The 27270-nt window shown below is 38.6% G+C and overlaps 1 protein-coding gene across 1 annotated transcript; it reads left to right on the top strand.

Annotated features, from left to right (window-relative positions):
- The first annotated feature begins 8256 nt into the window (after positions 1 to 8256).
- atpv0e2 (ATPase H+ transporting V0 subunit e2) lies at positions 8257 to 26630 on the top strand. The gene is made up of 4 exons (XM_044029304.1): positions 8257 to 8479; positions 16448 to 16495; positions 21230 to 21332; positions 24503 to 26630. The coding sequence occupies exons 1-3, from the start codon at positions 8376 to 8378 to the stop codon at positions 21321 to 21323; spliced, it is 246 nt and encodes an 81-aa protein (XP_043885239.1). The 5' UTR covers positions 8257 to 8375; the 3' UTR covers positions 21324 to 21332; positions 24503 to 26630.
- Positions 26631 to 27270: the final 640 nt, after the last annotated feature.

Raw genomic sequence — 27270 nt, 5'->3', positions numbered from 1 at the left:
TCTCGTCGCATATTTTGGTGCCCCTCACTAGATGGCGCCCTAGGCAAGCGCCTATGTCGCCTGTAGGAAGGCACTGTGAAGATGATAGTTATCTCTCCTCGATCTTCTGTCAGAGATTTCTTCTTGTTTTCTTCTCCTCACTGTGTCTCTCTAATAATTGTAAGGACTTGACCTTAAACTGCATTGACATGTATGTAGTGATGTGGCACAATACAAATAAAATTGCATTTCATTTGTGACGGATGATCTAAGGCAGTCTCTCACCTATACTGAAATGTGTTTGCATTCCTTTATTTTCTGACTCTCCTTTAGATTCTTTCCTTTTTTCTTTTTTTTTTTAAGTGTTGGCAGTTGTTACTGTTGCTGAAGTCTTACATCGTTTTTAACCTTTCAAAGGAGCAGGTGCACAGGAAGAAGAAACTAAAAAAAAAAACATGAAATAAATAAAACAAGATAAGAAAAAAAGAAGCGGGTTAGGGCTTTTGCCTTGGATCATATTTTTCAAATATACCTTTCATTGCGGCCACACGGTAGTGTAGTGGTTAGCACTCTCGCTTTGCAGCGAGAAGACCCGGGTTCGAGCCCCGGTTGGAACAAGGGCCTTTCTGCATGGAGTTTGCATGTTCTCCCCGTGTGTGCGTGGGTTCTCTCCGGGTACTCCGTCTTCCTTCCACAGTCCAAAAACATGCAATGTGGGGAATAGGTAAACTGGACACTCTAAATTGACCGTAGGAGTGAGTGTGAGAGTGAATGGTTGTTTGTCTCTATCTGTGTGTGGCCCTGCGATGGACTGGCGAACTGTCCAGGGTGTACCCCGCCTATCGCCCGATGTAGCTGAGATTGGCACAGCACCCCCCGCGACCCTCTGGTGGAGGATAAAGCGGTTAGATGATGACTGACTGACTGACCTTTCATTGTGTTAAAGGAAACTTGTTATGAAACACAATATAGATCTATATTTACATTTGTGTATGTAAGGGTTAGTTATTGTTTAGAGAAGGGCTGGAGTCAGATCCACTCATGAACATCAGTCCAGAGTGCTTCACAGGTTTCAATATCATCAACAACATTTCACTGGACGGATACACAACATTTAACATTTTAAAATTTACTTCTTTTGCTTTTGGATTTATGGGAACATTTAAAAAATTAGATCACAAAGAATATATAAAATCTTTGGAGAAGATTTGTTTGATGCAGTTTTGAAAAAACAATAAAGGGTGTGTGACATTATCAAAACATCTGTCTCTGGTGCATCTCACCAGAAGTGCAAAATGAGGGCCGTGGAGCATTTTGTAGAATTGTACTTTAGAATAGGTTTCACAAACAAGGAGATACTTAATCTTCTTGCACATCAGCATCACATTGTCATAAGGAAATCACTGCTTTTGTGAAGGGGGAAATAGCTGCCCCCTGCAGGGTTATGGATCTGGATGCACCAGAGGGGCATTCAGATGGGTTTTGTGGTTTCTCTAGAAACACTCCGACTGATGATTAAGATTCTGGATCCAGAAGGAGTCGAGACCTCGACACACTGCTTGCCGAAAAACCCCTGACAGGGGGCAGTCGTTGGTATTTAATGATTGCATATTTATGCGTCATATTGCCCACATATCTATCATATCTTTCAGTTCAGGTGTGCTCGCTGGACCTCGACTCTTCCTGGATCCAGAATCATCAGTCGGATTGTGATACCAGAAGCTCTTATTGTGAAGGAAGGATTTGAACCCGTTCATGTTCAGTGTTCCATTGATAAAATCTGTGTATTCTCTTAATAAAGTGCATCTTTTTCATCCAAATACAATCCAAATTAATTTGGTTGACCTTCTGAATGGCTCTGTTAGGGAAGGCCAAAGAATACGCTGGATAGAAACATCTCCATATGCTTTCAATCTTAGTAAGAAAGACTCCACCTAGTAAACTGATGTCTCTCAATAACCAGGGGGGTATTCCATCAACGTAGCTAAGAATTGCCAGACTTGGGTGTAAGCTTGAAGCTTGACTAAGCTCCACCTCCCAATCTAGCTCCAAGCTGTTCCATCAAGTGAAATCAGCTGGCTCCACCTGACGCTTAGTCAAGCCTCAACTGTTAAGCCTCAACTTGTGCACGCCCACAGGGAAAATAAAAAGCCCATTCTAGTCGAGCACGGAAACTGTGAAAAATGCCAAAAAGCAAGAGAAAAGAGCGTGCAGAGATGTTCTCTGCAGCGGAGCAAACCCTCCTCATGGAGGTATATGACGATTACAGCCACATAATCCGAAAGAAGGGCAATACCACGGCAATCAATAAAGCCAGGGATGTGGCGTGGCAGAATATTGCCGACAAATTGAATGCGTGACAAAGAAAATGAAGTATTTCAGCATCATCATGTTATAAATCCTCCATCAAAGGGACAAAATATATGGAGACAATAATCTACCAATTGGCCATTTAAGCTTGGCTTTGCCTTTAGCCTGCTTGATGGAATACCCCCCAGGAGTTAAGTTTAGTTTGACTGATTGAGTTATTACACTCCACACATAGATACATGTATCCCTAAGTATTGAACAGCTGATTTGATAGGAATGTTTTCTGTTTCTGCTTCTGATGAATTTGTTCAAATCAAGTTTCAGCCTGGAGGCGTCCCATTATTTTGGGGACCTCAGTTTCACAGAGACGGTCGTATCGTCTGCGCGCTAACAACAACAACAGGTATCCCAAGAACATTTAAAGGAGCAATGTGTGAATTTTTTATAAAAATAGAGAGCATTTCTGTGGCAATGATAAAGAGAAGCGGAGAGAAAGGGCAGCTTTGTTTGACCCCACGTTCACGAAGCACTGCAAGATAAAGTGATGCTCAATTGAGTATAAAAAGCTTCATAAAAGGAAGAAACGAAATGAAGCCATCGTCTTCTACTAAAGGATTATAATCTAGGAGATGGATTATCAAACAGATGTTGTTGTGAATGGATTAATCTTTCATAAATCCAGAGTCACTTATAATTTTGTCTAGGTTACTTTTTAATCTATTGGCATGCACAAGCGTTAAAATCTTATAATCAGTGTTTAATAACGTGATGGGTCTAAGATCATCCCAAATTTTGGATTCTTTACCAAATGAGGGATTAAAGTAATCACAGCTTGTTTCACAGTGGTGCTCTCATGTTGCTTCCTTCAACATGAGAGCAGATTTTTGAGTAAGTCCCAAAAATGTGGGTAGAAATGAGATGTAAGGCCATCACAGCCAGGAGATTTATTTAAAGACAAGCTCAAAGATATTAATACGTGTATGTTGTATTTCTGGTGTTTCTCTCTGTGAGGATGCTGTAATACTGATAAACTGTATGTATATACACGTGTATGTTGTATTTCTTGTGTTTTCGTTTATGTTGTATGTTGTATTTCTTGTGTTTTCGTTTATGTTGTATGTTGTATTTCTTGTGTTTTTGTTTATGTTGTATTTCTTGTGTTTTCGTTTATGTTGTATTTCTTGTGTTTTCGTTTATGTTGTATGTTGTATTTCTTGTGTTTATGTTGTATGTTGTATTTCTTGTGTTTTCGTTTATATTTGTATGTTGTATTTATGGTGTTTTTGTTTATGTTGTATGTTGTATTTCTTGTGTTTTCGTTTATGTTGTATGTTGTATTTCTTGTGTTTATGTTGTATTTCTTGTGTTTTCGTTTGTGTTGTATGTTGTATTTATGGTGTTTTTGTTCATGTTATATGTTGTATTTCTTGTGTTTTCGTTTATGTTGTATGTTGTATTTATGGTGTTTTTGTTTATGTTGTATGTTGTATTTCTTGTGTTTTCGTTTATGTTGTATGTTGTATTTCTTGTGTTTTCGTTTATGTTGTATTTCTTGTGTTTTCGTTTATTAGTTTTTTCGTTTAACTGTGTCGCAGGGTTAAACTCTGGTGAGCTTGTTTTGGTAGGAGATCTAAACCTTGATTGGTTGTCTTCAGCCTCGGACGGCCTGAAATCTATATCTGACTCAATGAATCTACGTCAATTAATAGATAGTCCAACTCGGCCTAACATTAAATGTCCTTCTAGATCGTCGCTCCTTGATCTAGTAATAACAAATGCCCCCCACAGATATACTGATGTTGGTGTTTTTGGGAACAATCTGAGTGACCATTGTGCTATTGCAGTGGTCAGAAATGCCAAACTCTCCTAAACTAAACCACGAATTTTACTCAAAAGAGATTTTAAAAATTTTCATGAGCAGGCTTTTTTGCACGATCTGTCTACTTTTCAGTGGAAACAAATCTCCCTCTTCGATGATGTTGAGTTGGCATGGAGTTTTTTTCATTCTGAATTCTTGAAGATGATAAACAAACATGCTCCATTACGAAAATTTAGAGTTAAGGGGCGAAATAATCCCTGGTTTTCCACTAATATTGGAAACCTCCTCAAAGAAAGAAATCATGCCTGGGTCAGAGCACGAAAAACAAAAAAAGATGCTGACTGGCAAATGTTTCGTCAGCTCCGCAATAAATGTTACCTCCCTCATAAAGAAGGCTAAATCTAAATTTTATATATTAGAAACTACCAAAAACCTGAATGATCCCAAGAAATTTTGGAATGTTGTGAGAGGTGTTTCTGGTACTACTTCTTCCAGTGAACTGCCACCTTTTTTAGTCAAAGATTCTGTACACCTGACTGATAAATGTGCCATGCTAAATTATTTTAATGAACATTTTAAAACAGCAGGGCACTTGTTGGATTCTTTAAATCGTGATTTTAAAAACACTGTTTTAAATAACGACTCTACTGTTGTAAGCCATCCCCCTGTTGATTGTGCTTTTAATTTTGAACACGTGTCTATTTTTTAGGTCTGTAGTGCATTGGAAAATTTGGATCCCAAAAAATCAGCTGGTCCTGATGGTTTGGATCCATTTTTTTCTAAAGCTGACTGCTGATTTAATTGCTGAGCCTCTAACTGGTATTTTTAATTTAAGCCTTAGCAGAAACCAACTTCCTAAAATTTGGAAATCTGCGTTTGTCCTCCCACTGCTTAAAGGAGGTGAACCCTCAAACGCGAACAATTACAGGCCTATTTCAAAATTATGCATTTTGGCGAAAGTATTGAAAAAATTGGTTTGCGATCAGTTGAAGGACTGTTTGGAATCTAACAACATTCTAAACTCTCTTCAATCAGGTTTTAGGAAGCAACACAGCACTTCTACTGCTGCCCTAAAAGTTTTAAATGATGTCTTTGAGGCATTGGACTCAAAAAGGTTTTGTGTTGCCCTGTTCATTGACCTGTCCAAGGCATTTGACACTGTAGATCACAATATTTTGCTAGATACTCTCATCAGAAAAGGAATCTCCACACAAGCTACTACTTGGGTAAAAGATTATTTGGCAAATAGGACACAATGTGTTCAGATGGCTGGAGTTAGTTCCACTTTTCTTGAGGTCACAAAAGGTGTACCTCAAGGCTCAGTCCTAGGACCAATTTTGTTAACAATTTATATAACGATCTGTGTGCAAACTTGTCCAATGCCTCACACCATGTTAATGCTGATGATACAGTCATTTATTGTTCGGACCGAAATGGGAAAAAAAGCTTTCAGTTTCTCTGCCCCCTCTGCTTGGAATACCCTCCGAACTGAACTTAAATTACTTGCTCTTATTTCACTGGGAGTTTTCCACTCCATCTTAAAAGATAGACAACAGAAATCCATCGAACAGTGTCTATGTTCTTAAATTGTTACTGTGACCTTTCTCTACCTGTTACTTTCTATGTTTGTATTGCAGTTGCTGCCTTCCTGTTTTATTTAACTATGATGTGTGCTGCTGCCTTTCTTGGCCAGGTCGCCCTTGTGAAAGAGATCTTGATCTCAATGGGTCTTTTATCTAGTTAAATAAAGGAGTAAAAAAAAAACAAATCCCTAAAATGAAAAGGAAAATCCCCAAAGAACAAAAAGACAGCCCTAATAAGTAACATTTATATGAACATAATTAAAATAGCATTATTGTTTCACTGCAATTTATGTGAAATTCTCCATATTTGATCATTTAGCAGCCCTAGTAGTAATGTTAGAAAGTGATATTCATCACATTTATCGACTGAATGTTATGCAAATCGATGGGATAGCTTTCATTTATTTCCTGCATGGCCAATTGCATAGAATTGATATAATTTTCATTTAAGCCTGTCATTTTTACATGCTGTATTTTGTCCCACATGCTATATGTTGAATTGTTGTATTTTCATCTTATTTTATGTAAAGCACTTTGAATCACCTTGTGCTAAAATGTACTATATAAAGTTGCCTTGCCTACATTTTTGATAATAATAGGCTACATTTAATCAAAGTATTTTACATGACTCATCACATTTATCATACAATTGATGGTAGATTATTACATGAAGAAATGCAATGTTGGTTATCATTCTATAGGAAATAATCATATGACAGATCTATTGATTATTTATCTAGAATCATTTTAGCAAATCAAGCAATTCAATGGAGACGAGGACCCCTATTACAGTAAGTGAATGCAGGTGACAGCAAATCAATCATCTATCTCCTATCAATCAGAGGCCCTAACCCTTGTTACATCAAAACAATGATGATCTCTTTAAATTTCCTTTTATTATATTTTTTGCTAATTAGTTTAATTTTGTATTTATTTGTGTCTTATTTTTTATTATATTTTATTTTGGTGATAATGTTCTTTAATGTACTTAATATTATATGATATATAATATATAATATATAATTATTAGTCTAAATAATTTCTTTCATACATTTTATTATATATTTTATGTTTATCATATTATTTTATCATTCCATGACAGTTGTGTGTCTCTGTTTCTGTCTATTGGACATTCTTTGATCAGAGATGGTGCTAAGCTTCACTTTTAGCCTGCTACAGACCAGGTTTGCCCGGCAGCATAAGTTACCATGGTTACTTGGCTGGCATTCACATTAGCCACCTTGGTGGAACAGGGTTGAGGCTCAGATTGATGGAACGGAAACCTGAGCCACAGTTATGGCTTAGGTTTGATGGAACCGAACTCTCACTCATATTAGCCAGACTTGGCCATTTAAGCTTGGCTTTGCCTTTAGCCTGCTTGATGGAATACCCCCCAGGTGTTTTTGTTTATGTTATATGTTGTATTTCAGGTGTTTTCCTGTGTGAGGATGCCGTAATACTGACGTACTGTATGTATATATACGTGTATGTTGTATTTCTGGTGTTTTCCTGTGTGAGGATGCCGTAATACTGACGTACTGTATGTATATGTACGTGTGTATTTGTATTTCTGGTGTTTTCCTGTGTGATGGTATACTGGCCGTATGTGTATGTTGTATTTCTGTGTGTATACTATGTATATATACGTGTATGTTGTATTTCTGGTGTTTTCCTGTGTGATGCCTAACTGTATGTATATATACGTGTGTGTTGTATTTCTGGTGTTTTCCTGTGTGAGGATGCCAATACTGAAGTACTGTATGTATATATATGTGTTGTATTTCTGGTGTTTTCCTGTGTGAGATGCGTAATACTGAAGTACTGTATGTATATATACGTGTGTGTTGTATTTCTGGTGTTTTCCTGTGTGAGGATGCCGTAATACTGAAGTACTGTATGTATATATCGTGTGTGTTGTATTTCTGGTGTTTTCCTGTGTGAGGATGCCGAATACTGAAGTACTGTATGTATATATCGTGTGTGTTGTATTTCTGGTGTTTTCCTGTGTGAGGATGCCGTAATACTGAAGTACTGTATTTATATATACGTGTGTGTTGTATTTCTGGTGTTTTCATGTGTGAGGATGCTAATACTGAAGTACTGTATGTATATATCGTGTATGTTGTATTTCTGGTGTTTTCCTGTGTGAGGATGCCGTAATACTGACGTACTGTATGTATATATACGTGTGTGTTGTATTTCTGGTGTTTTCCTGTGTGAGGATGCCGTAATACTGACGTACTGTATGTATATATACGTGTGTGTTGTATTTCTGGTGTTTTCCTGTGTGAGGATGCCGTAATACTGACGTACTGTATGTATATGTACGTGTGTGTTGTATTTCTGGTGTTTTCCTGTGTGAGGATGCCGCAATACTGAAGTACTGTATGTATATATACGTGTATGTAGTATTTCTGGTGTTTTCCTGTGTGAGGATGCTGATGCACTTGCCTTGCTGTCTGTGATGCTGCTGTAATACTGACGGGCAGCCTCCTGCACCAATCACAGCCCGCTACTTCCCCGACATGGACCAATCATATACTGCATTGGCTGAAGTGGGCGGGGACACAGTGGAAGCGACGGTGTTGTTCAGCAGCCATTGATGCTCCTTGTCAGGACTCAGGAGGAGGACGCACCGATTTTACCGAGAATTTACCGAGAGCGACGCTTCTTCCCCCTTCGCCATGGTGTACCACTCTCTCGCCCTGCCCATGATCTGCTTCACCACGCTGTGGGCGCTGGTGGGGGTCGTAGCCCCGTTTTTAGTGCCCAAAGGACCCAACCGAGGGTAGGTGGTCTTTACTCGCGTTAATTGGCTGCCGTTTCCGGCGATTAGTCAGTTTATCCTCCTGTTTATCAACGTCCGCATTCACTCATTCATCGTTGTTTAGAGTTCATGTCAGTGTTTGTTATGTATTCGGATGTATAGCATTGTTATTATAACATGAGCGTGGGATGGAGGCCGTGCGCGTCATCATCATCATCATCATCCATCATCATCATCATCCATTCCTCCGTCCATCCACTCACACGTGACCTCGTCTCACCGGACACGCCAGAGCACAGTGTGTAAACTTTAGCTGCAACTAACGATTATTATCATAATCGATTCATCTGTTGTTTATTTTCTTTAATAATCATTTGGGCCATAAAATATCAAGAAATGTTTAAAAATGTTGATCTATGTTTGTCAGATGTTGAAATGATGATGTTCTCAAATGTCTTGTTTTGTCCACAAACCGAAGATGAATTTGTATGATTTCTTTGTTATGGAGCAAAGAAACCATGAATGTATTGATTTATTTCTCTTAAGATTTCTTGTAAGTGTTGTACACTTACTTACATCAGCTGGTTGTATGAACTGTTGTTGTTTCATTTCTCCAGAATGAGCCTTTTATATCCACATCAGGAGCAGGGCCATTTTGAACCATCATATTTTTACAGTAGCCCACAATGGACAAACTAAACATGTTGAGTTTTGATGCTAACTGAAGGCTACATAGTAAATCAGGATCAGCTGAGAGATATGAAGCTGCAGCATGTAACTTCATCACTGGACCTTTAACACATACTCAACACTTGAATCTGCTGAAGTGAAAGAAACCTACACATTTACTGTCATATATCACTGTGTTTCTCTGTGTATCACTGTGTTTCTGGATTCCCCTGGGTCCTTGAAAACCTTGAAAATTTGTGAATTTGAAAAAAATAATAATACTAGTAATTTCAAGCCCCTTCAAAGTTGACATGGCTCATTGAAAGTGCTTGAATTTTGTGAAGTTGATATTCAGGTAAAGGTATGACGCCACCTACTGTTTCATGCCCTGCTTTGCTTGATATACGTACACAGAACAAACGTGGTTTATTCAACATGAATACAAACTGAAAACCGTGTGAATAAGATTTAAAAAGTTTAAAAACTTTAAAGAAAAATATGAATTCACAGTAATGAATACAGAAACACAGTTCTGGAGCAACTGTTGAATATCTAACCTGAAACAATGTTTTTATTTTACTAACTATTACTCATTTAATTATTCTTCCTCATTCATCTCGGCTTTGAACACATGTGCAGTGTGTGAAATCAATGAATCTGCTGCTCAGTACACAAGCGACAGCTGCAGATTCCTAAATTCACAACTCTGGATTTGTATGTGATTTGTATGTTTTTGTATTCATTAGTGTGGATTCATATTTTTTTTTAAATTCGTAACTTTTTAAATCTTATTCTCGCGGTTGTCAATTTGTCTTTTTGACAGTTATCTTACTCATCATCCATAACCTTTGTCAAAAGTCTTAAAACATGTGAGTCAAATGTGTAATTGCAATTTTTCTGACACGTATTGAGAAAGCAATTTGAATTGTGATATCATTTATGTTGACTTAATTCCCAGACCAGTAAGTTGTGATTTATTATGAATTGACAACCGTAAGAACACAATTCAAGTTACAACTTTAAAAAATAAGAATTCACAGTTATGAATTTAGGAATCTGCAACTGTCACATGACTCTCAAAATATGTCACAGGGGCCCAGGCGTTGTATGTGTCACAGCTAGCACCGAGCTAACGTTTTACTTTATTAAAAAGAACAGAAAATACAGTGATTAGCAACAAATCTACTGACGTTCTGTCATAAACCTAAATCATTTCTGAGAAGGAAATGCACAATTCTTCTGCATGAGAGAATATCTTTGGATCACCAAATGGAGGCAGAACTCCCTCTTTTAGGATTAGTTAGTTAAAACACTCACCAGGAAAACCATCAGTACGTGGTGATTTACCCGCTTTCACACCACAGATCGCTTTATCAACTTCCTCAATAGTTATTCCTTTTGTGAGATCATCGTTCTGTAGTTTTCCAACAGATGGAAGGTCTAGCTGATTTAAAACCTGGTCTAAGGTATGAGCCTCTGGGTGTACAAGGGTTCATAACGGTTTTTGAATGCCATCCTGTGTACAGTACAGTAGGGATGCACCGATTCGGGTATCGGTCCTGATATTGAAGAAAATTCTAGATCGGGTACCGTGACAATGGGCCGATCCATAGCGGGCGATCTATTCAGTCTAATTCTGCACTGTGAGTGACGGTAGGGATGCACCGATTCGGGATCCCAGTCTTTTCCACACAATAACAAATACTGTTTGTTACGTGTTTTTCTGTATCGGCCGATACTAAACCTTTAGATATCGGTATCGGAGGTGAAAAAAGCGGATCGGTGTATCCCTGGTGTACAGATTGTTTTATTAGGATCTCTTATATTTTCAGTTTGTTGTTTGTGTAGTCTCCAGGCTCACAGTTGTGTTGCTTTTGAACCTGTCTCTCTGACTCTTCACTGTCACTTTCATCTATTTCCTGCTCCATTGGTCTCATGTGTTGCAGTAGGAGTTTTCTGCTTAGTATGCTTTTGCCTTCTTTATAAAGGCAGTAGTTGAAATCATGTTACCTCTGAGGACCACCCACAATGTCACTGCATTCACCTGCCCATTGTAATTGTTCTCCAAGTATGTTTGTAATAGTTGTTTTGAATCCTGGGTCATTTAACACACTGGTGTTTAATCTCCACAGCGTGTGATTTGATGTACAAACTAGAATGCTCTAAAAGGTCCCATGTGCCCATCTTACATCCCTTTAATCTATGTGTTTCAGAGTTAAACATAAAAAAGTAATCAATTCTTGAGTGTACATTATGGCGTGTGGAATAGAAAGTGTAGTGTCTATCTGTTGTTATTTTGTTATTATTTGAATCCCCTGGACAGATGAGAACACCAAAAGTTTCACATGTAATTAGATTAAAGATTTTCCTGAGAAAAGCCTTATTGCTCCCAGGAGGAGCATCTGTATTAAATTATATATTAAATAGGGTCACCTCTTTGTGGTTCATATATATAAACCTGTCCTCCTTATCCTTAATCTCTGTTATAAAATCAAAATTGCGACCCCACGTTTGCGACCTCTTTTGTAAGAAGAGTAAAATGTTTTCCTAAATCTTGTTTTCTTCAGGTTGTCATGTTCAAAAGACTGTAAGTGTGTTTCGTGTGATTTTTCCTTCGTAGCCTTAGCGATCGTCTTTGCCCTCTTTGGCTACTAAGTCCATTTACATTGAGTGTGACAACTTGAAGTTCTCTTTCCCCCAAAAGCTGCAATTATGAAGCATCACAATTCCCGTGGCAATACTTCAAAACATAATAACAATTAGAGCTGCAACTAATGATTATTTTCATAATCGATTCATCTGTTGATCATTTTCTCGATTAATCGTTTGTTCCATAAAATATCAGAAAACGTTTGTTTTGATTGGTTTGTTTTGATCGGTGTTTGTCAAACGTGGAAATGTTGATGTTCTCAAATGTCTTGTTTTGTCCACAAACCAGAATGATTCACTTTTAATGATTTCTTTTTATCAGAGCAAAGAAATTAAGAAAATATTCACATTTAAGAAGCTGAAACAATCAGAAATTTTGTTTTAATCATGAAAAAACTTCAAACCGAAGAATCGATTATCAAAATAGTTGTTGATTCATTTCAATTCAATTCAATTCAATTCAATTTTATTTGTATAGCGCCAAATCATAACATACATTATCTCAAGGCACTGTACATAGACAACATCAAAGAGAGCAGAGACCCCCAACAGTTCACACAATGAGCAAACACTAGGCATCAGTGGAGAGAAAAAACTCCCTCTTAACAGGAAGAAATCTCTGACAGAACCAGGCTCAGAGATGTGCGGTCATCTGCCTCGACCGGTTGGGGTGAAAGGAAAAATGGGGGATAGTGGAGAGGTGGGGGACAGAAAATGGGGGGAGAGAAAGGACAAGAGGGAGATGAGGGAGAGACAGAAGAGAGAGAGGGAGACCAGCAGCAGATACACAACAACTGTATCAGGTTACAAGTTTATACAGTTACTGATATCGACTTTTTAATTTACAAAATAATAATAATGGTGACGATGAGCGTAGCCTCGGAAACTGGATCTTGATCCTTCAACCTGCATGATGAGAATACGGAGAGAGAGAGAGAGAGGGAAGGAAGGAAGGACACAAACTAGGGAGAGAAAGAGACAAGGTTAATGACATATAAAAAGTCATAATCAAATGCTGAGTGTGAGAGAGTGAATGTGCGTGTACCACCGGAAAATCCCCCAGCAGTTTAGTTCTATAGCAGCATAACTAAGAGATGGTTTAGGTTTCCCTGAACCAGCTCTAACTATAAGCTTTATCAAAAAGGAAAGTTTTAAGTTTAACTTTAAATACAGAGAGAGTGTCCGCCTCCCGAACTGTCATTGGAAGCTGGTTCCACAGGAGAGGAGGAGCCTGGTAGCTAAAGGCTCTGCCTCCCATTCTACTCTTACAGACTCTGGGAACCACAAGTAAACCTGTATTTTGTGACCTAAGTGGTCTATTAGGATGATAGGGTAAGACTAGGTCTTTCAGGTATGAAGGGGCCTGACCATTAAGTGCTTTGTACGTGAGGAGGAGGATTTTAAATTGAATTCTAAACTGTATGGGGAGCCAGTGTAGAGAAGCTAACACTGGAGTTATGTGGTCTCTCTTTCTAGTTCCTGTCAGAACTCGTGCTGCAGCATTTTGAATTAACTGAAGGATTCTAACAGACTTGTTAGAACATCCTGCTAATAAGGAGTTACAGTAATCTAATCTAGATGTAACAAAAGCATGAACTAGTTTTTCAGCATCCTGTAAAGACAGAATGTTTCTAATTTTCATAATGTTCCGCAGGTGGAAGAAGGCTGTTCTGGAAATTAGTTTTATGTGTGAATCAAATGACATTTCCTGGTCAAAAGTAACTCCAAGGTTCCTCACAGTGGAACTGGAAGCCAGGGTGATGTCATCTAAAGTGACAATGTGGGCAGAAAGTTTTTCTCTGAGGTGTTTAGGGCCGAGTATAATGACCTCAGTTTTATCTGAGTTTAAAAGTAGAAAGTTACAGGTCATCCAGGACTTAATGTCTCTGAGACATTCCTGGAGTTGAACAACCTGATTTATTTCATCAGGCCTCATCGATAGATATAGCTGTGTGTCATCTGCATAACAATGAAAGTGTATGTTATGCTTTCTAATAATGTTCCCTAGAGGAAGCATATATAAGGTAAAAAGTATAGGCCCAAGCACTGAGCCTTGTGGAACTCCACAATTAACTTGTGTTTGTAATGAGGCTTTATCATTAACGTGAACAAACTGGAATCTATCAGATAAGTATGATTTAAACCAGCAGAGGGCAGCACCTGTGATACCAAGAGTCTGCTCCAATCTCTGCAGTAGAATATCATGATCAATGGTGTCAAATGCAGCACTAAGATCTAACAGGACAAGTAAAGAAACTAGACCATTATCTGAGTTACTAACTTTAACTAGTGCTGTTTCTGTGCTATGGTTTAATCTAAAACCTGACTGAAAATCTTCAAACAGGCCATTAATGGGCAGATATTCACATCATTGATTAGCAACTGCCTTTTCTAAGATTTTAGAGACAAAGGGAAGATTAGATATCGGTCGGTAATTAGCTAAAATATCTGGGTCAAGGGTCGCTTTTTTTAGAAGGGGTTTAATAACTGCTACTTTAAACGTTTGGGGCACATATCCAGTTAATAAGGATAGATTAATTTGAGTTAATATAGAGTTGTTAATTAAAGGAAACACATCTTTAAACAGTTTGGTGGGGATAGGATCTAACTGACAGGTTGATGGCTTAGATGATGAAACTAATGATGTTAACTCAGGGAGATCTATAGGGATCTATAGGGTTATATATTTAGTAATGGATTAATAATCGATGAATCGTTTCAGCTCTAATAACAATGTAACACAACAGAAAAGTAGGTGGGTGGAGTATCCTCCTCTCCGGAGGCGGGGTCTCTGTGATGGAGGTCGACCACGTTCTCCCACAGTAGCTGAGGGTGTGCAGCGTGTTCTGGTGGGGCACTGCAGCACCTCTGTGATGTGTAACAGGCCCGTCTTTGAGGAACACACGTATCCTTGTTCACAGGGTTACAAAGCAGACGCCTTTTACTTGAAGTGTCTTCTTGATTGTTGCGTATTCCTTTGGTTTTGACAGCGTCGTGATCAAAGGACGACTGTTTGCCCTCAAAGGTGATCGGCTTCTCACAGGCGCCATCAATAACTTTGGATCTTGGTGGAACCTATGGATCTTGGTGTTACATTGTCCGGGGACCTGGTGCCCAGGGCTCCATGCCCCCCTCGATGCCCAGATCTATGTCGGGTAGAATGTCCTCACCCAGTTGGGTCCTGTTGAGTTCATCACAGAGGTCTGCTGTTTGTCTTACGCCGTACAACCTGACGTTGTTCCTGTGTAAAGCTTGAATTCACTGCATCTTTTGCACGAGTCCTCCACTTCTCCATATCCCCGATGCGTTGTTCAGCTTCTACAAGTCTTTGGTTTGCGAGGTCAGTTTTCCCTGTTGCCCTCTCCATCTCTTGATTACGGTCAGCTGTTTCTTAACATCCGCCTGGAATCTTTTTTGAAAGTCAGATGGTTGTTTTACAATATCACTTCTGAATCCTGTCATCACTTCTCTTATGTAACATGTAAGCACTGCACAACACGTGTTACTTCTGCTAGTGACGACATCTGTGGAGACGTCCCCCCAGTGTGACGTTTGACAGCATTTGAACAACTGTCTGTCAGGACAAAGATAGTAAAGGAATGGGGGTGTTTATGTAGCCGGCCTAACACGACACACCATCCGGCTGTTAATCTCTGTGTTGTGTCTTGATTGTGTGTGAACGATGAATGAGATGCAGACAACTGCTGCCTTTCCAACCATTGTGCAAAACATCAGTACAGCAACTTTCACGCTCTGGTTTCACATGCGCACTTTGAAAGCCTAGCTTATAATCCACGGCCACAAACTGCTAGACTACTGTACTCGATAACAAAATACATTTATACAACAAGATAAACATTTTACAAGAGACCAACATTAACAACTTATACAAAGTAATATACAAGTCTCTGTCTAACATTTTACTGTGTTTTACACAACAATAAAGTTGTACCTCTCCTCAGCAGCGCCTCTAACTGACTGAGGAGAGCGTTGCAAATAAACAGGAAGTAACACAGAGAAAAGCTAGTGTCAAAATAAAAGATGTTTAACAAAATAAAAGCTCCTCAAAGAAAACCTGAACTCATTCAGAACTGAATGTACAATGCATATACAATAAAACAGAACGATTTTGGTGCAATATAAACCTATCACAACATTGGGCTACAATGTTGACGCAGGATTTCAGTCTTTGAGCCGTGGTGTAATATTCCATCCCACTGTCACTTCAGCAACACAGTGACTCCTGAACTTTATGAAGAGACATGATGACAAACACACAGCTGACGTGGCTCTGACTACATGGATGGAGCTCCACAGTAAATCCTCGACAGCACTCTATCATTCCAATCCCATCCATTTTCTACAACTCCACCGGCTCCTGGTCAATTTCAGAATTCCATTCAAAATCCTCCTGTATGCTTTCAAGGTCATCCACCGCCTCGCCCCTCCGTGTCTCTCGACCTCAGATCCTCCTCTGCCCTCCTCAGCATCATCATCTCTGGAAGTGACTCCCACCTGACGTTTGCAACTCTGACTCTCTTCAAATCCAGACTCAAAACCCACTTGTTCAAAATAGCTTACTCTCTGTAATTTCACTGCATGATCTGTTTACTGTGTTAAGTTAAGTTTTCTTTTAAATACATCGTGTAATCACTGTGTTCTCTTTGACAGCGTGATTGTCACCAGTCTCATCCTCACAGCGGTCTGCTGCTACCTGTTGTAAGTACAAGCTCCTCCTCCAGCTTTTTAAAATCACTCTGTTCATGTTCTGCACGATTTAATGTGAACATATCTGTTATTTTATTATTCTGTGACCAGTAAGTGTTGCAGCTAAAATGATAAAATAGATAAAGATAAGATGTCCTCATTATGGGAAGTGCTTAGAAGACTTAAAATATATATAATATTTATGTTATACTGTTATATCACACTGACTGCACATGTTATACTATTATATCACACTTACTGCAAATGTTATACTATCATGTCACACTGACTGCACATGTTATACTGTTATATCACACTGACTGTACATGTTATACTGTTATATCACACTGACTGTACATGTTATACTATATCATACTGACTGCACATGTATTATATCACACTGACTGTACCGTCACACTGACTGCATGTTATATTATTACAAATATCGACTGCACATACTCGATACTATTATATCACACTGCACATGTTATATAATATGTCACTGACTGTACATGTTATATATTATATCACACTGACTGCATGTTATACTATTATATCACACTGACTGTACATGCTATTATATCACACTGACTGCACATATATACTATTATATCACACTTACTGCAAATGTTATACTATCATGTCACTGACTGCACATGTTATACTATATCACACTGACTGTACATGTTATACTGTTATATCACACTGACTGCACATGTTATACTATTATATCACACTGACTGGACTGCACATGTTATATGACTGCACACTCACACTGACTGCACATGTACTGTTATATCACACTGACTGCATATGACTGTACATGTTATACTATTATATCACACTGACTGCACATGTTATACTATTATATCACACTGACTGTACATGTTATGCTATTATGTCACACTGACTGCACATATTATCGACTGTACATGTTATGCTATTATGTCACACTGACTGCACATGTTATACTATTATATCACACTTGCACATATTATATATTATGTCACACTGACTGCACATGTTATACTATTATATCACACTGACTGCACATGTTATACTATTATATCACACTGACTGTACATGTTATACTAATATGTCACACTGACTGCACATGTTATACTATTATATCACACTGTGTTATATGACATCGACTGCACATGTTATACTATTATATCCACACTGACTGTATGTTATACTAATATGTACTGACTGCACATGTTATACTATTATATCACACTGACTGCACATGTATGTTATATACTGATGCATACTGTTATATCACACTGACTGCACATGTTGTACTGTTATCACTGTTATATCACACTGACTGCACATGTTGTAATGTTATATCACACTGACTTGACTGTACATGTTGTACATATACTGCACATGTTGTACTGCACATATATGTATATCACACTGACTGCACTGTTATACTATATTATACTGACTATAATGCTGTTATATCACACTGACTGCACATGTTATACTATTATATCACACTGACTACACATGTTATACTTTTTATCACACATGCACACACTATTATATCACATGACTGCACATGTTATACTGTTGTATCACACTTGCACTGTTATATTGACTTGATATCACACCATGCTGTTGTCACACTACACTGCACATGATACTGCACATCACACTGACTGCACATATATCACACTGACTGCACATACATATATATATTATATCACACTGATTATATCACACTGACTGCACATGTTATATATTATATCACACTGACTGTACATGTTATCTATTATATCACTGATATCACATGTGACTGCACATGTATACTATTATATCACACTGACTGACTGCACATGTTATACTTTGCACATGTTACACTGACTGCACATGTTATACTATTATATCACACTGACTGTACATGTTATACTGTTGTATCACACTGACTGCACATGTTATGCATTATACCCACACACTGTGACTACATTATGTCACACTGACTGTACATATACTAGTATCACACTGCACATATTATACTATTACACATCACATGACACATGTGTCATACAACCGCACATGTCAGTTATACTGTTATATCTAATATCACATACTGTTATATCACTGACTGTACATGTTATACCACCACTATCCCTGTTATATGTTACATATACTTTAATATACTGTTGTATCACACTGATACTGTTGTATCACACTGACTGCACATGTTATACTATTATGTCACACTGACTGCACATGTTATACTATCATATCACACTGACTGCACATGTTATACTGTTGTATCACACTGACTGCTCATGTTATGCAATTATATCACCCTGACTGCACATGTTATACTATACTAGTAGAATATTATGATCAATGGTGTCAAATGCAGCACTAAGATCTAACAGGACAAGTAAAGAAACTAGACCATTATCTGAGTTACTAACTTTAACTAGTGCTGTTTCTGTGCTATGGTTTAATCTAAAACCTGACTGAAAATCCTCAAACAGGCCATTAATGCGCAAATATTCACATCATCGATTAGCAACTGCCTTTTCTAAGATTTTAGCGACAAAGGGAAGATTAGATATAGGTCGGTAATTAGCTAAAATATCTGGGTCAAGGGTCGCTTTTTTGAGAAGGGGTTTAATAACTGCTATTTTAAACGTTTGGGGCACATATCCAGTTAATAAGGATAGATTAATTTGAGTTAATATAGAGCTGTTAATTAAAGGAAACACATCTTTAAACAGTTTGGTGGGGATAGGATCTAACTGACAGGTTGATGGCTTAGATGATGAAACTAATGATGTTAACTCAGGGAGATCTATAGGGGAGAAACTGTCTAACTGTGCACCTGGTGCTTCTAAAGCTCTTGTGCTAGAAGATGAGTCAGTCCCAATATGAGGGAGGTGATGATCCATTTTACGCCATCACAGATGTCCTGAGGACACTGAGACATCACTGAGATGATACGTCATCACAGATGTCCTGAGTAGACTCTGTAAGATAAAAAGTCATAACTCACTCAGTTTACACTCGGACGCTGTTTTTTGCTTTTTAATTCAACTTCACAAATACTGTTATTACAAACTGTGGATTTCTCATGGTGCTTTCACACCAAACCAAGCAATGCTTTATTTTTTTTGTGCAGTAGTTTGAGAAGAGACAGTGAAACACTATCTTCACTTCTCCAAATGAAAAGTGAAGCTCATAAATGCCTCTTCTCTCTCTCGCTGTCTTGCACCAAAGACTTTTTGCTCGTAGGGACACAACAGTTGCTTTATTTGGTAAGTTTGTGTCACTTTGTTTGAACCAAACAAAGGATTTTGAAACATCAAAGTCACAAAATAACAACAAACTTACTAATGCCGACAGAAGTGAGTCAACACTTCCTTTTGATTTTCTCTGGACTTTGGACTTTCCTTTCACACAGAGCTGTCTATGCCAACATGAAGTGACATTTTCATACTGACGTCACAGACTTTATCAGAGGAGCTCTTTGATCAGTGGTGAACATGTTTGTCTTTCTAACATCCATGCACTTCAAACGTCCATCTTCTACCACTTAATCCTCCACAGGAGGGTCGTGGGGAGGCTGACAGAGGGCGATAGGCGGGTCACACCAGTCCATCACAGGGACAAACAACCATTCACTCTCAAACTCACACCTGTGGTCAATATAGAGTGACCAGTAGGGCTGGGCAATATATCGATATTTTAATATATATCGATATATTTCTAAAATACAATATGGCAATATCGCTTGTATCGATATAATTAATTTTGTGTTAAATAAAATGACAATACATTAGCCCCAAGTTCGCACCTATTTCTCCTCTCCCTCTCCCTGCATCCCTACACACACACACACACACACACCCTTTCTGCTCCGCCTCCCCCTTCACTCTCACCTACACTCAGCAACAACATGGAGACGGAGTCAGTAAACGAATGAGATGACCAGCAGCAAAATGTGTTCTGGGAAGAATGTGGAAAACCTGTTGCAGGGCCCTCAAGTCTCAAGGAAACTTGTCATACACATGCACTTGACTCCTGAGCAGTGCTCACTTTAGTAGATACTCCACCTTGTGGCCAAAAAGAGAAAGGCACCTCTCTGTATGTGCTACTTCTCATCACAGATACAGGGGGTCCTTACACTAGTGTAGTCATATTTCCATCATCTGTTTTTGTTGTTTCTTTTCTTTTTGAAAGAACAGTTTGCAGTGCAGTAAATAAGTCAGTGGAAAAGTGTTTATTGTTACTGTTACAATTGTAACAGTATTGTATTTTTGAAGTAATTACTGTGTATTATTGTCATGCAGGAAAGAGATTCATTTTATTTTATTCAAGGAGCATTTTTATTTCTGACATTTGGCATGTGTCTTAAACTTATAAAATACTGTTAAACTTATAAAATACGTGTTTGAATGAGTCAAAGATATACATGTAGGGCTGGACTATTATGGGTACTTCTCAAAGGAGAGTGACAATACTATTTTAGATAATACCTGCTTTATGTCTTAAAATGATATTCCATATTTATGTATGTATGTATGTACATATATATGAATAAACAGTATATATTTATATAATATTTAGTGTATTTGACAAATGTATTCAATATAATAAATATGATGATTATCATGATATGACGATGTGTGTGCACATGGGTAACTCCTCCCTCTCACTCTGCTTCTCTTGTGTAACTCCTCCCTCTCAGTAACTCCTCCCTCTCACTTTGCTTCTCTTCAGTTGGTTGGTTGCTATTCTGGCCCAGGCTAACCCTCTGTTCGGCCCTCAGCTGAAGAACGAGACCATATGGTATCTGCGCTACTTCTGGGAATAAACATGTCAGGTAAAGTAAAGTTTCATACAAGTCTCATGTTCAGTGATAGTAACTCATGTTTCTCTGACCTTCAGTGATAGTAACTCATGTTTCTCTGACCCTCAGTGATAGTAACTCATGTTTCTCTGACCCTCAGTGATAGTAACTCATGTTTATCTGACCCTCAGTGATAGTAACTCATGTTTCTCTGACCTTCAGTGATAGTAACTCATGTTCTGATCAGTGAAGTCATGTAACTGTGTAACTCATGTTTCTCTGACCCTGTGATAGTAACTCATGTTTCTCTGACCCTCCTAACTCATGTCTCTTTCTCTGACCCTCAGTGATAGTAACTCTGACCTCTCATGTTTCTCTGACCCTCGTGATAGTAACTCATGTTTCTCTGACCCTCGGTGATAGTAACTCATGTTCTCTGACCCTCAGTGATAGTAACTCTGACCCTCAGTAACTCATGTTTCCTGACCCTCAGTGATAGTAACTCATGTTTCTCTGACCCTCGGTGATAGTAACTCATGTTTTCTGACCCTCAGTGATAGTAAATCATGTTTCTCTGACCCTCAGTGATAGTAACTCATGTTTCTCTGACCTTCAGTGATAGTAAATCATGTTTCTCTGACCCTCAGTGATAGTAACTCATGTTTCTTCTGACCCTCAGTGATAGTAAATCATGTTTATCTGACCCTCAGTGATAAGTAACTCATGTTTCTCTGACCGTGATAGTAACTCATGTTTCTCTGACCTTCAGTGATAGTAACTCATGACCTTCAATAGTAACTCATGTTATCTGACCCTCAGTGATAGTAACTCATGTTTCTCTGACCTTCAGTGATAGTAAATCATGTTTCTCTGACAGTAACATGTTTCTCTGACCTTCAGTGATAGTAACTCATGTTTATCTGACCCTAGTGACAGTGAAGTAACTCATGTTTCTCTGACCCTCAGTGACAGTAACTCATTTCTGACCCTCAGTGATAGTAACTCATGTTTCTCTGACCTCAGTGATAAACTCATGTTTCTCTGACCCTTCAGTGATAGTAACTCATGTGTTCAGTGATAGATGACCCTCAGTGATAGTAAATGTTTCTCTGACCTCATGTTTCTCTGACCCTCATGATAGTAACTCATGTTTCTCTGACCCTCAGTGATAGTAACTCATGTTTCTCTGACCTCAGTGATAGTAACTCATGTTTCTCTGACCCTCACTGATGTAACTCAGTGTTTCTCTGACCTCTAGTAACTCATGTTTCTCTGACCCTCAGTGATAGTAACTCATGTTTCTCTGACCCTCAGTGAGTAACTCATGTTTCTCTGACCTTCAGTGATAGTAACTCATGTTTCTCTGACCCTCAGTGATAGTAACTCATGTTTCTCTGACCCTCAGTGATAGTAACTCATGTTCTCTGACCTTCTGATAGTAACTCATGTTCTCTGACCCTCAGTGATAGTAACTGTTAACTCAGACCTCAGTGATAGTAACTCATGACCCTCAGTGATGTGTTCTCTCTGATCTCAGTGATAGTAACTCATGTTTCTCTGACCTTCAGTGATAGTAACTCATGTTTATCTCCTCAGTAACATGTTTATCCCTCAGTGATAGTAACTCATGTTTATCTGACCCTCAGTGATAGTAACTCATGCTCAGTGACTTGACCTTCAGTGATAGTAACTCATGTTTAGCTGACCTTCAGTGATAGTAACTCATGTTTCTCTGACCTTCAGTGATAGTAACTCATGTTTAGCTGATCTGTAACTCACTCTGACCTCAGTGATAGTAACTCATGTATCTGACTCATGTTTCTCTGACCCTCAGTGATAGTAACTCATGTTTAGCTGACCTTCAGTAACTCATGTTTCTCTGACCCTCAGTGATAGTAACTCATGTTTCTGACCCTCAGTGATGTAACTCATTCTCTGACCCTCAGTGATAGTAAATCATGTTTCTCTGACCTTCAGTGATAGTAACTCATGTTTCTCTGACCCTCAGTGATAGTAACTCATGTTTATCTGACCCTCAGTGATAGTAACTCATGTTTCTCTGACCCTCAGTGATAGTAAATCATGTTTCTCTGACCCTCAGTGATAGTAACTCATGTTTCTCTGACCCTCAGTGATAGTAAATATCTGTCAGATAGTACTCATGACCTCAGTGATAGTAACTCATGTTTCTCTGACCTTCAGTGATAGTCAACTCAGTGTTTCTCTGACCTTCGTGTGTCCTCAGTAGTAACTCATGTGACCCTCTCTCTCTGACCCTCAGTGATAGTAACTCATGTTTCTCTGACCTCAGTGATAGTAACTCATGTTCATGTTTATCTGACCCTCAGTGATAGTAACTCATGTTTCTCTGACCTCCAGTGATAGTAACTCATGTTTCTCTGACCTCAGTGATAAAACTCATGTTTCTCTGACCTTCAGTGATAGTAACTCATGTTTATCTGACCCTCAGTGATAGTAACTCATGTTTCTCTGACCCTCAGTGATAGTAACTCATGTTTCTCTGACCTCAGTGATAGTAACTCATGTGACCTTCAGTGATAGTAACTCATGTTTATCTGACCCTCAGTGATAGTAACTCATGTTTCTCTGACCTTCAGTGATAGTTTATCTGACCCTCAGTGATAGTCAACTAACTCATGTTTCTCTGACCCTCAGTGATAGTAACTCATGTTTTCTGACCCTCAGTGATAGTAACTCATGTTTCTCTGACCCTCAGTGATAGTAACTCATGTTTCTCTGACCCTCAGTGATAGTAACTCATGTTTATCTGACCTTCAGTGATAGTTACTCATTTAGCTGACCTTCAGTGATAGTAACTCATGTTTCTCTGACCCTCAGTGATAGTAACTCATGTTTCTCTGATCCTCTGATGACCTCAGTGATAGTAACTCATGTTTCTGACCCTCAGTGATAGTAACTCATAGTAACTCATGTTTATCTGACCCTCAGTGATAGTAACTATCTGTGATTCTCTGACCTTCAGTGATAGTAACTCATCTCTGACTCATGTTTATCTGACCTTCAGTGATAGTTACTCATGTTTAGCTGACCTTCAGTGATAGTAACTCATGTTTCTCTGACCTTCAGTGATAGTAATGTTTCATAGTAACTCATGTTTCTCTGACCCTCAGTGATAGTAATGTTTCATAGTAACTCATGCTTCGTTGCTCTTTCTTCTTCAGGACGATGCAACGTCTCCTCCCTACGTTCCTGACCCTCCAATTTGCTGAATTCTGTTCAACATAATTCGTAAAAAAAACCTTTCTATCTCCCATCAGTGAATCCTCCTTCAGTCTTCTCTGCAGCCTGGGACAAGTAGAGAGTGTAGAGTACAGTGTGTGTGTCATTTAAGAGTTTATCAGAAGAAAACAAAATTCATCTCATGACTCAGTGAATCAGGAAAACACTTTGTGTGAAGGATGTCATGATGACTTGATTTCAGAGTAAACGCTACAATATATTACAGTATACCATACAGACAGTTCAGCACAACTCAAACCGAACAAAAACAAAGTTACACAACAACCGCATTATTATTTTGTTATGTTGGCATCAGAAGATATAAATAAATGAAACTTTCAGACCTATAATCAGTGTTCATGTGATTTTACACATTCATAGTGCTGTGAAATCATGAACACATAATGGTGACAATTGTAATATGGTGATTAACTCTGTGACAATAATGGTGACATCCCTCAATGAAATGTGTTTGTGTTTCTCTGTTTGACTGTTGTGTGAAGCTGTCGTCAGGGAACATGATTTTTGAAATCTTTGTGTTATTTTGTGCAGAATGTGATGTGATGCATGTGTGAGTGTGTGTTGGGCCACTGACAATGACAGTCTCAGAGAGCGACTCCACTTCAGCACCACATTCCTCATTGCCATGGTGATCCTGTCGCACAATTAATTCCAGCTCTCCTTCATCCTTTTTTTTTTGATAAAATCCCTCCCTGGCTGTCTTGTTAAAGCTCCGCCCCTAAAACCCAAGAAAGCGCTGTGATGAATCTGGTCACACACGGCAACAACGTGGCGAGAAACAAAGTATTGACCCAAGCTTGAACTGCTTATCATGTTTTAACGTTGTGTAGGTTATTTATACTCTGCACTGGTGCCTCCTCCTCATCAAGCAGCCATCGCCACAGCTACGCCCCTCTTCTTCCTCCCTCTCTTCCTCTAAAACCACTTTGCTTCACCCAAAAAAAAATCAAAATCAATATACAGCTACTTTTTAGAAAGACCAAATTACGTTGTATCTTTTCCTTCAGCCCTCTTTGATAGTTGTGGCGTGTGCACTGTACAGTGTGTGGGGCCCAGACCACGTCACATCATATCTTCCCATGCCAAAGAAAGCTGATTTTAGCAGTTTTTAGACAAACATCTTCTCAGAATTAGGGCACACGGTGACAGCTGAGGTTTTTTAGTGGCGGTCGCCTCTTGAGTGACGGCCTTTTCTGCAGAGAAACTGAAGATTGCAAGTCCTCTTTCCCTGCACTTTAGAAAACCAGTGATTTTAACAACATAGATGTTGATCCACCGTTTACTCCTTTAATCCGTCTGTAAGTTCAAATGTTTGTACATCAAAACATCACGAGTTGACCAAACAAGGCAGCAGTCGAGCAGTAGCTCTTGTTTCACTACAGAAGAGCGAGGTTTTGTAGCGCTTCTTAAAGAGAGTGCTCAGTAGGTCAGATACGGCCTCACTCAGACTTTACCCACTAATGTGACTTGGTAGCAGATCATTCCCAGAGCATCATCTCACATACAGTTTCTCTCAGCAGCTTTCGTTGGCAGCTGGTGTGAAGTTCCATGTTGTCCAACTCCAAGCTGAGCCAGAGGCCACATGACCACAGGAGTAGGCGGAGCACAGTTATTAGACAGTGGGTCAGAAATTGTTAATGACAAGTCAACAGGAGTGTGTCAGACGTTCAGGTCTCTGGTTGTTTCCTCTTCATTTCCTGGAATCCCACGTCCCCACAGAAACCTTGTGTTGTGAGTTTGTTCTCGACTGTAAACTGAACCAGATCAGTCACAGACGAGTCATTAGATCAGAGAAGCTCACACTGGATGTGAAGTCACCATGACAAATGTGAAATCTGTGATTTTCTTCAGTTCTTTTGAAAACCACAGACACAGTTTTATCTGGCAGCGTGGATGGAGATGGAATCACCATGGTAACACATCGGCTGAATGACAGATCTAAATGTTGGTGGAAATGAGTTTGTGTCTGTGACCTTGTTCTAGTGTGAAGTCAATGCTTCTGTGTGAGTGGAACTGTCTGTGAATCACCCAATAAAGAAAGAAACTGTTTCATGTGTGTGAAGTTTCTGCAGTGAAAAACACACACACACATACATGAACACAGACTGAAAGCAGTCGTTTCTAAGGCATTCTCCACACTTAACAATGTGTTAGCATGAAAACAAACTACTGTAGTTTGGAGACTATTTATTTCTATTGAGTTGTAAATGTGTCGGTTTTTTACCCCAGTTATAAAACTGCATTTCAAAAACGTTAGTTAACTTTAAAAAAATCAATTCATTATTACATTCATTTACTTTAAAGGCCACATCGAATGCTTGAATCACACATATATGTTAGTTATGGAGGTCTACTTACATATATTAACTTGTTTTCATGGTCACATATATGTTAGTTATGGAGGTCTACTTACATATATTAACTTGTTTTCATGGTCACATATATGTTAGTTATGGAGGTCTACTTACATATATTAACTTGTTTTCATGGTCACATATATATGTTAGTTATGGAGGTCTACTTACATATATTAACTATGTTATTCTACTGGTCACACATATATGTTAGTTATGGAGGTCTACTTACATATATTAACTTGTTTTCATGGTCACATATATATTTAGTTATGGAGGTCTACTTACATATATTAACTTGTTTTCATGGTCACATATATATTAGTTATGGAGGT

This window comes from Solea senegalensis, linkage group LG6, assembly GCF_019176455.1.
Source record: "Solea senegalensis isolate Sse05_10M linkage group LG6, IFAPA_SoseM_1, whole genome shotgun sequence".
NCBI lineage: Eukaryota > Metazoa > Chordata > Actinopteri > Pleuronectiformes > Soleidae > Solea > Solea senegalensis.
Note: the sequence above shows the minus strand (reverse complement) of the source record. Positions and strands in the feature narration are given on the sequence as shown.